This window comes from Pollicipes pollicipes, unplaced genomic scaffold, assembly GCF_011947565.3.
Source record: "Pollicipes pollicipes isolate AB1234 unplaced genomic scaffold, Ppol_2.1 Scaffold_5724;HRSCAF=6776_pilon_pilon_pilon, whole genome shotgun sequence".
Classification (NCBI taxonomy): Eukaryota; Metazoa; Arthropoda; class Thecostraca; order Pollicipedomorpha; family Pollicipedidae; genus Pollicipes; species Pollicipes pollicipes.
This window is the reverse complement of record NW_023596746.1, coordinates 31,113,193-31,124,502: the sequence shown is the minus strand read 5'-3', so window position 1 is coordinate 31,124,502 and position 11,310 is coordinate 31,113,193. Positions and strand designations below refer to the sequence as shown.

Here is an 11,310-nt window from a genome sequence, read left to right as displayed (position 1 = left end):
TGCATGCGTGGAACCCACCCTGCAGTCAGGGGACCCAACTGTACCAGCTAACGGTAGACCCATACCTTTCTTAGCATTCTGTCGAAAATGCGCGAAAAAGTCGCTTGCAACCAGCCGAGCACGTACCTCCATAGTAAAGGTATTGTCAGCCCTGCTCAATTTGCCCAGCGGCAAGGTCGCTTCACTGAGGACGGTTTGTGCATTGCTGTCAGAGACCTGGTGAGGAACGTCGGCAACGGAGAAATGTCTTCGCTAGCCGCTTTCGACCTATTCCAAGGCTTTCGACAGCGTTGATCATGGTTTGTTTATAACAAAACTTTACTGGTGTGGTTTGAACCCTGGTTGGTTCAAAAGCTATTTGAGTGGTCGGAGACAGGTGATGCATGGAGGACTGACGACCTTGTCAGTAACCCACGGAATGCCCCAGGGATCCATAGTTCACCCTACTCACAGACAACCTTCCCAGTCACCTGTCACCTGGACGCTTCATCTCATATGTAGATGAAACTCAGCTCCTGAACCACGTTCCTCCCAATAAGCGGAGTCTCGACGCACTAAAATATCGCGTGGGAACATCAACTTGCGAACTTCAGGCTTCATTCAGTGCAAGCTCACTGAACATGAACAACTACAAGACCAACTCTGTTCGCATATGTTCAAAACATAGTTTAAAGGAAACCTTTTCTTTTTCTTTGCGACGGATGGGAAGGCTCTCTGATCATCACGGCACTTCAAATTTCTCGAAGCGATCGTAGACTCGACGCTTTCATGGGAGAGGCATGTCGCTTAAGTCGTGTAGACATTTAACGGAATTTTGATATCGCTGTTCTGCCTTAGGCATTGCTTAACACCTGATATACTCAAAATTGTTATCCAAGCCTACCTTTTTCACACATATCCCGCTGTCAATGCGCATGGGGTGATGCGAAAGTGTCAGGCGCAGATGATCTAAAAGCTATAAATTTTGCCACCAGGATTATCTCTGGGGTGAAAAACAGCCAGCATATAATACCGGCTCTGAAATCTCTAAGCTGGCCCCGCATTGATGACTTGGGGATAGAGAGGGACTTACTGATAACATTCAAAACCCTAAGACATACTGATAACAAAGAATCGCCCCGGCTATCTAATCTCTTCTAAGCCACGTTCCTCTTCTTCCTTAAGGGAGACGCGCTCCTCCATGTTAATTTTCTCCACCGTTTGGAAGTCACCAAGCGAGCCTTTCCTTATCGTGCCGCGGCAACTTAGAACCGCCTGCCCCGACCATCACTTAACCATGTCTTCATCCCTGACCTCCGAGAGATGAAAAACTCACATTTCAAAAGCCATACGTCAGGTTGTGCGCCGTAGTCCATGCTGTCCATGCTGAGCCAAGTCTATGCTAGTTATCTGTGCGATTGTGTGCCATATGTATGTACGCGTGTGATCTTTACAAATCAATGTGTATACCATGTGCTTACAACTTACTATGATTCATTTTTGCGTGTGTGCACTGATTAAGGCACATTCTGTTGCCCATTTATAGCATTCATTTGACTCATCGTTCGACTTCGTACCCATTTTGCAGCATTATTTTTATCGTATCCCATTGTATCACACCGAATTCTATCGTATCGTACTTAACAGTATCATACTTTATCACCTAGTTCGTAATATCGCATAACAAAGTATAGTCAGCAGCACCGTCTTTTATAGTCTTTTTTGCAATGCGTTGTAACGAGTGAGTGCGTGATGTAAAGGGCCGAGCACGTGAAACGCCACCTCGTTGATGGTGTTCGAGCAAACGAATACAAATAACTATGTGCAGTCTGCGATCGGATCACCCATCCAGACCGATTCTAGGGCAGCTACGGCTGCGTTTCGCCGCTTGATGCCTGCCATAAGTATGCACTATCTCTCAAAACCCACGAATGCTTTTTCGACCCTGGGATGAGCACTGCGTTTGTGCTGTGTGCAGCCCAAAGTATCTTTTTCATGATGCCCAAGGGACACTACCTGAGAAACTTCGAATCAGCTTGTGACAAATTGCGTGCACTAAGAGCCAACAATTCTGTATTTTGCTTGCTCGTATAATTAAGAAAGGCCTTGTACTTCTAGATGCTCAAGATTTTGAGCTCGAGGTTCTTGCACTAAAAATAGCTGACCTGCAGCATTTCCAAAAGTACAAGCTTAACGACGTCGTCAAACAAACATTGGTTGTTAAAGAAAACTAAAAAATTTGAAGCTGTGCTTGAGCACGAGTACAGCTTCGTGCTGCCCTACCGTTCTTCTTTTTTTGAACAAATTTAGGCTTCATAGCCAAATGACGACGAGTGACCATCAGCACAGCTTCGAAACATGGAGTTTTGTCAGTACAACCAAAATTTGTTCATGATGTCTTTAAATGGCCACCTCATGGTCTGTAGAAGGTAACGATTATTTTCAGCGTGAAAGCTTCCAACGAACAATTTCTCATTCTCCGGTCCGTGTCCATAATAGCCATTTCAACTAAGAGCTTAGGAACATCCCAATAAGTTGGAGGGCCTAGCACCTTTTGAAATAACCTTTCCCATGCTTCACCGTAGTGTGAGTGTTACGCATTACGGTAGGCGGGAGGGCCATAGCTCCTGTTCTAACCGCTCCCGTTCCCACGCCGATGGTACCAGGAGCAGCACCAGTGCAGCGGCGGGGTGCTTGCCAGCGGCGAGCAGTAAACATGTAGCGGGAAGTTGATTACGTCAGGGCCGTTCCGCGGACCCATCAGCATTTTTTACAGCGGCGCCACCAGTTCAACGACGCTCTGCCACGCGGGGAGGGGCAGGGCTTCCCAGCGGGCCCGGCTGTCGTTATATACGAGGGGCGGGTCGGAGGCGGCACCAGTCTGTCGTCGCTCAGCGTCCGTCATGCAGTTCCTGTCCGTGTTCGCGGTGCTCGCCTGCTGCGGCGCCCTGGCCGCCTCCCCGGCCCGGCCACGCCGCGACCTCACCGCCCTGCCTGGGGGCATTCCCCTGGGGGTCCTGTTCGAGGCCTGTGGCGATACGACCGACACCGGTGATATCGGTCCCTGCGTGGAGGACCTTCTTAGGGGCGTCATAGACATATCCAAGCCGGCATTCTCCACGGGACTGGACGTCGGCAGTAAGGTCGTCGTTCTGGAGCCGCTGTCGCTCAAGGACATTCCGGAGAAAGCTGACAAGAAGTTCCGCTTCTCGGCGCGTAACCTGAAGGTGCACGGCCTGAGCACGGTGCAGGTGGAGGACGTGACGCTGCAGCCCGACACGCTGGCGCTGGAGCTGAGCTTTGACCAACTGCGGGCCTCCACTAAGATGACTCTGCGCTACAGCTTCATCACGGGCCGGCCGGACGTGGAGCTGGAGCTGACGCGGCCCCGCATCCGCGTGGAGGCCGGCTGGACGTTGGGCGAGCAGGACGGCAAGCTCAACATCCAACTAATCAACCCCAGGGTCACGATCGACTTGGAGTCCTTCTCCACGAAGATTTCTAATCTGGGAGGGCTGGGAGGCTTCCTGCAGTCGCTTCTCAACAACAACAACGAAGTTCTGCTCAGGTTCTTCAAGCCAGAGCTGCAGAAGCAGGCACAGAAGATGCTTGAAAAGGAGTTCAGAACCATCAAACTGGTCAGCTAAATTGTGCCACCGTTACGTCAGACGATGCCGTAGTGCATCATTCGAGTGATACGAGACTGCAGTGTATCATTCGGCTGCTCGTGGCCTGTTATCTGCTTTACGTGTGACGGACACAACTGGATGCCAAGTGCTGCGCTGGAGCGTGGCTTACTGCGAGTTGTCCTGCGCTCTCGCGACCGTGACCTGCGCGACCGCTCCCGAACTGTGATGCGCGATGCGCGCGTTGTGAATCTGTTGACCATTGTTGGTGTAAAGCTCTCGGCAGGTAATGGAGCGTTACGTTCGCGCCTCAATGTCTTGCTGTGGCAGTTGGTGGACAAATAAACCACAGATGACTTACATTTCCTCTGAGTGCTGCATCACGCCGTTGGAACGAACTAGAGGCCTAAACGCCTTTCGCAAAGAGACCCAATGAGGGCAGTCCGGCGGCCCAGACGAGCGCCAGGCCATCAGCTGTCCCTGCACACTCCTGCTTGCTAGATGTAATGCGAGTAGAAGGTGTGAAGAAAATTGTTGGCACCGGAGTTGCGTTAAGGGCAACGGGCCGACTGAACAGCATTTGCAGAGCAAAGGATGCTTTCTAAGCCGCCCAGCCGATTTTGATCCTAAACCGGGATTATCAGCAGTTTGAGATGGGTCGTTTCGCATGCTTGCGAGACGTGCGGTGCTGGTTTCCCTCGCGTGCTGCCCTGAGCACCCTCAGAGCTACGCAGTGAGTACACATAACACAGCATTAAGCCTTCATATCGCTGGGAGTCGTCGGTGGCTTACCTCCGGCACAACCCTGCCATGTCACCATCACTTCCGGTTTTCCCACAAATAAACCGAAATGGCACACTGATGGGTTGTGGAAGGTCGGGAAGGCCGCAGTGGGGGCGTGACCCCGAAGATCACGGTAAAAACACAATCTATGCTTCTAACCCTTGGCGCCACAACTGCAACAACAATGTCCACGTCTCCTGAATGCTTGAGAGTAGGGTTCGCAAAACATCACCATTAGCTGGTGGCTTTAGGATCAATTTTTTTCTTGTCGGGGCCTGGTCAAAACGAGGGTGCGTGCACGGGAAGCGGATGGGTACAGGCATGAAATACTCAAACGAGGGAGCGATAGTAGGCGAAGATCAACGCTGAGTGAGCAAAAAAGGATAGCACAAAATATAGTGGCAGTCGTATGAAATTTTCTAAAAAATCGAAGAGATCGGTCGCGGTCTTCACGTCTGATCTCCATGTAACATCATGTTCTCCATGTAAGACGATGTGATTAATGACGTCTATCTCGGGAGTTCCGGAGCGTCCGCCCCGTTCTAGCTCACATCTGCCGCTCCGGGAGCGACAGAAACGGACCTCGGAATAACAAGCTCGTCCCCGTTACCCTCCGGAGACTCTCGACATCCGAGGAGATAACATACCAGTTGGGAGGATGTCCAGCCCCTCCCCCCCCCCCCCCCCGAAGTCCGCTGGGAATTCCGGCACGTGTCTCCAGATGCTGCGTGCGTTCTCTTGACCGTACTGATGCCCTGACTGTCTCGGCACCGCTGGATGTCTGGCCTGGCGTGTCGCCAAGGTTCTACCTCACCATTCAATGAACATGGGGAAGGTACAGCTTTGCTTATTGCGCATCACCATGAGAGCTTGGGTCAAAACCTGATGCAGATCTCGACCACCCAGCGTTGCAGCGATGTGACATTACCATCATTTTACAGAGTAAAGGACTGATTTTACAGAGTAAAGGACTGATTTTACAGAGTAAAGGACATTGGGAAAAGTGTAAATCGGTGTGCATGGTTATCTAGCTAGGGTAGAGTAAACTATCATGCGAAGCCATCACCGGCGAGCAAATAAAGTAATACCTACCAGCGATGAGCTGATATGCGGGCAAAGGTGATGTATGCTCACACATCAGCTGATCATATCTGTTCTCCATGTAACACCATGTGACCAAATGCACCATATAATGATGCACTTGGTTTCGGTGCAGTGTCGCAGTTAATTTGCCTTCTTCGCAGCTAATTGTGTGAAATCGCAGCTAATTGTGTGAAACAAACTGCACGACACAGGCGAATGTACCGACCACAACTCGCTGATGGGTCTCCAGGCCGTCCGGCCCGGGCGTACGGACACTTCTGCAGCGAGCACGATACGTGCCCCAGTGATCGACTGGAGGAAAACAAATGTCAACCTTTTTGAAGCCGAAGACGATGTGGCCTGAATCAAGAACCGTTAAGCCTATACAAATTACGAGTGCGCATTTGTTCTCACTACGGGCAATGCATAAAGTGAAAACATTTGCGTTTTCGAAGTACTTTGGCCACAACTGACAAAACCATAACTAATCAATCATTCATCGATTTCGTACGCTTGATTTACTATTTCCGATGAGACCTAGAGATTGCGTTTTCCGGCCATGCTATTTGCGAGTGTTATGATAACAATGGTCAACAACTCCTAACCAAACCAAGCCAAAACGTACAAACAAAAGCCAACACCAATTACCCAAAATTGCGAACGCTTTCGCTGCAACGCATAACAAATTCGCAAAAAATGTGTATCGTCCGACAGACGTAAAATCGTCGCTGCCAAAGCCCATCCTCGGAATATCGCTGCATTTATGCTGACCACACCCATAATATGGCAGACATGCGGTGGCGAGTTCGCCTTCCAGAATTCGTGTTCGTATATGACTCGTCAAAGAGGACCATTCAGCCGTTGTCTTGATAGCGTCAGCCCAGTTACAGTGGCAACCAATAGTCGTGGATTTACATTGTACAATAAACGTCCTTTCGTGCCAAAAGGACAAAAGGGCATTCATTGTACAATGGGCCCCGAGACAAAATAGGTCCGTTGAACCGCCATTGCAATGCTGGGATGACGGGCTCAGGGCGCTGGAAATAGATTATGCTCCGCCCCGAATCCTACTGAAAACCCGCCCCAGACAAATGTTCGTGTTCTGAACTTCAGCATACCATTGCATGCAGGATGGTTAACCTTTCTCAATACCCCAGTCACTGCCGTCATCCTAGCCACTGGTCTGTGGTAGCGCAGACCAGGGCTACTGGCCACAGGTCTATGGTAGCACAGACCTGTGGCTCACAGGTCTGTGCTGATGTCGGATGCATCAGGATCCAGACGTGCCGAGTGGTACATTTAACATCATCAGGCTCGTGGCTGACCAATGGGCTCCTCGTGATAAATTTTGCTCTCGGAATGTGGCGTACGCAGAGGCGTCCCCGGCGGCACCAGGGAAACGTCCTAGCAAGAAAGCAACGTACTGTCAACTGGCTACGCAGAACAACAGCAGCAGCCGGGCAGCCACGGACGCACCGATCCCTTCCCCCACACAGACGCAAAACCCATCGCTTTTGGCGCACAAAGCTCAGCAAAAAAGACAGCGCGCTTCCTGATGAATGCATCGCAGGGGTTCTCGCAGATGCTCTCTAGTGCGAGAACGAGAACGACGGACTCCGTCCGTCATCGGCCACCGCAGGGACGCCGTCAGCTGCTAGGATTGCATCGGCGCTGCCAGTCGCGGGAACTGCAGGGCGAGAATCGTCGGGACTGCACCGGCGCCTGCACCCCAGCAGTGGGCACTGCAGGGACACTATGTTGGACTGCCGTGACTCCACAGACATCGGCGGCTGGGGCTTCAGAGGCGCTGCCAGTCGCTGGAATGGCTCACCTGGTGCTGATCATTCCGCGTTCCTCGCCCCCGCAGGTCAGGGGCAAGGTCACAGGGCAGCGCTCGATATTGCCGATTTCCTCATCAGTGCAAAGGCACCAGGACCGGCAGAATAAGAGATGCTCATAAACCCAGATGAAGAGTCCAAGTATACAGCCACCGGTCAAAACGTTCTGGATGATGTGTTCCCTCTGGCGAAGGTGTGGTACGAACGCGATAAATCTGACTCCAGTGTGTGAAATGTTTCAGAATGAGATGCTGCACTCGTGCGCGAGATGTACATGAAAGGATCTGAATCGGATGAACCTTTTCGTGTGGCTTTAATTCCAGTCAGGGTCAGCATGCTAAATAAGGTGATCTGAGGCCACGTACAGATATCGCGTAAGGTAAATATACTTGCAATCAAACCAAAATGATTTATGACGCCGATTTATGATGACAAGTCAAGACAAAACTTCAGTAGCTCGCAATGAAGTCTGGGCTCACTCATGGGAACCAGAAAACACCAGAACAGGAAGTGGAAAAGATCCGATGCACGCCGCACAAAGGGCTTGATAAGCAAGGGGGACCTGTCGGTCTTTGGTCGGGGCGCTCCAAATAGTGTTGAGTCCTCTGGAAACGTTTGACTAACGGCGTAATACTCGTAGTAGATCTGCGGGTTCTGAGAAGTGGCTAACCGCTCTGACCGTGTCTACTCGGCACTGCCATTGCAGTTTTTTCTAGGGGGGGGGGGGGGTGTAATGATGAATACTGCGGCGAAGGCTACGATATGTCAGTTGCAGCGAAGGCCTGCGCTCTTGGAAACGACGCAATCTCGCAAGGCTTTTACGAAATGCATGCGGTGAACGTGATGTATAGAAATGAAAGGTCACGCGATAATCGTCGCCAAGCTCGCTCGGGTGTGTCAGGGCGCCCGGGTGCCAGAGTCCAGTATACAGCCAGGACAGAGCACCACATTAATCCACTCCGAAGACCACTCGCAAAGCACTCCATTTCTATAGATGCGGTCGCAAAGAAAATGTCTGTCTTGTAATGCTTACCCGGCTCGCGACGGTGATGCATTTGAACACTAAATCACCGTGACACATGTACGTCATGCGGTCCTCTGCCGGTTTCATTTTCAGTTGTATTTCATTACAAAAAAAACATAAAACACAGAGCAATAATTCAGCTATCCCACAGCGGGGTTAAGCTAGGCTCCCAGAGAGGTTTCAGTTATTCCTCTAGGCTGGCACCCCAGCAACGTGCCCCATAATCATAAGAACCACGTGCGGACTGCGTGGATGTCACAAATCAGATGCTTTTCAGATCGTCAACTCCATTGAAAAAATAATTACTGAAACACCACCAACACAGCAAAGCAAGCAGAGAACCCAAATACCGCAGGGGAGTTTGTCTTCAACCAGCAATAAAAAAGACTGGTGATCCGACAGGAGCCTCGTCTGACCACGTGCCGAGTAACCGGACCTCTGATCCCACGCGCCGGGGAGTTTCAGAAAGGTTGAATTCCGCGATATGCCTGCCACCGAATGCGTCATGATACGGCAAAGCTCACATGTTTCAACAAAACGTTGTCTATACCTATGCACGGTGGCATTAACTGAGCGCCACTGTACCTGATGACGTCATTCGTCACCACAGCAGTGCAAAACCGGCTGCGATAACCTTTTGTTGGGTAATGTCTGAACTCTGGGTGTTCCAATGCGCTTCCAGGAATGTGGGATCCGTGGCGATTTCCGTTCGCCTTTTTGGTGTGGAAGGTTGTGGGTGTAAGATAACACGAACGTTACCCATTGTAAGAATTACAAGTTATCTTGCCGAGTAAGAGCCACCACTTGGTCAGATAACGTTTGCCGTCGTTATTTTCTTGCGGATGGTGCAAAAAGAAAAAGAAAAAAGCTAAAAAACTGGTTGTATTAAAGCGAGATGACACATCAGTGGACATTCGACGACTAACATAAGCATCGAATCATTCGCCCATCACGCAAACACCTTTTAATGATGCACAACAAACAAACTCTTTCGTTGAAATGCGGAGGGAGGGGCAAAAGAGTGGAAGCAGCATGGTGATGAGAAAGACGCAATACGTTACGGGTAGGGTGCGTAGTGCACGCAAAAGTATTCGATGAAAAAACATCAGAAGTGCCATGTGCGTGCTTCAACGGGAGGAAAGGATGCGGCACATAGGGACATGGGGAATGACCATGAACAATATCACAGCCATCACAGGCGAACGCCTTATGGGTCATCGCCTCTCAATACCCTTGATAAGGTAAATGTCCTGCATTCTCGTCACGCTGTAACGAAATACAGTGATTGGTTACGCGACCGATTCCTGCCGGACAACGCATAACACACGCCGTGCGCGGCGCGCCAGCGTAGTACATCACAGATCCTGCTCAATCATTCGTAAAATGCAGGCAAAGATCATGAAAAACATCCGTTGGGGGGTAGCTTGCCACATCGGCATGTTGTAGGAGATCTGAAATCCCTGGTCTAGCTAGCCAGCTTGATCTTCTTGAACTCCTTCTCCAGCAACTTCTTAGCTTGTTTTTCCAGCTCTGGCTTGAAGAACCTGAGCAGGACGTCACTGTTGTTGCGGACAACGGCCTCCAAGAAGCCTCCCAGCCCTCCCAGATCCGAAATCTTCGCGGAGAAGGACTGCATGTCAATCGTGACCCTGGGGTTGACTAGCTGGATGTTGAGCTTGCCATCCTGCTCTCCCAGCGTCCAGCCGGCCTCCACGCGGATGCGGGGCCGGGTCAGCTCCAGCTCCACGTCCGGCTGGCCCGCGATGAAGATGTAGCGCAGAGTCATCTTGGAGGTGGCCCGCAGTTGGCCAAAGCTCAGCTCCAGCGCCAGCATGTCGGGCTGCAGCGTCACGTCCTCCACCTGCACCGTGCTCAGGCCGTGCACCTTCAGGTTACGCGTCGAGAAGCGGAACTTCTTGTCAGCTCTCTCCGGAATGTCCTTGAGCGACAGCGGCTCCAGTACGACGGTCTTACTGCCGACGTCCAGTCCGTCAGCGAAGGACGGCTTCGCCAGGTCGATGATGCCCGCAAGCAGCTCCTCCACGCAGGGACCGATGTCGTTGGTGTCGGTCGTATCGCCACAGGCCTCGAACAGGAGGTCCAGGGGAAGGCCCCCGGACAGGGTCAGGTCGCGGCGTGGCCGGGCCGGGGAGGCGGCCAGGGCGCCGCAGCAGGCGAGCACCGCGAACACGGACAGGAACTGCATGACGGACGCTGAGCCGACGACAGACTGGTGCCGGAACACGCACGTCCGCAGCATATACGGCCGGCCGGACATTTCGGGAAGCCCGCCGCGTCGCCACGTGGGGACGCCCGCCTGGAGGCGCCGGTCAAGTGTCGCCCGCGGCCGTTCGCCGAACGGATGCGGCGGCGCTCGACTTCCCGCGGCGATGTTTACGCCGGCGGGCGCTGTTTATGTCGGGCGGCGACGGCCATCGCAGATGCGGTGTCGGCTGCAGCATCGGCCCGTGCCACCATCCTGACATTCCCAGCGGGTGTCGGGCCCGGCATTACCAGCCTGTCAACCGCTGCACGGTGTGAACAGCTGGACGAGGCAGCGCACTAGGCCCGGTCCCTCTCGAAGCACGTGCTCCGTTATTTTCTGAAGTCATTCACGATAATACGTCATCTTTTTCGATATCTGACGCGCGAGCACGTGGGGACCATCCGACCTCACACGTGGAAACGTTTCGGATGAAGATGGGGGCAATGCCAATGTTTACATCGACTCCTTTCCATGCATCGCCACAGGGTGACTGTTAAGCATTGCACATTCTCGAAAGTGAGGGCATGTCAAACTTCCCCTGCTTCTGAGCTTGGGAATCAGTCAAGCTGTTGCATCCAGAACTGAGCACCCGTTACCAGTGGTGTAACCAAGGAGAATCATTTTAGGCCCTACCCCATCCTCCTCCCCACCCTGGAGGTGGCGGTGCCCCCTCTGGCTGAATGAGCCTTTTAGGATCCAGTTGAGTCCCCC

At 52.1% G+C, this 11,310-nt stretch overlaps 1 protein-coding gene across 1 annotated transcript; it reads left to right on the top strand.

Annotated features, from left to right (window-relative positions):
- Positions 1-3,131: 3,131 nt before the first annotated feature.
- Positions 3,132-3,967, top strand: LOC119103695 (uncharacterized; the record flags this gene model as incomplete). Its single annotated transcript, XM_037227318.1, is given in 1 exon segment — positions 3,132-3,967. A coding segment is annotated over 1 exon segment (495 nt), but the record flags the coding sequence as incomplete, so codon positions are not given.
- Positions 3,968-11,310: the final 7,343 nt, after the last annotated feature.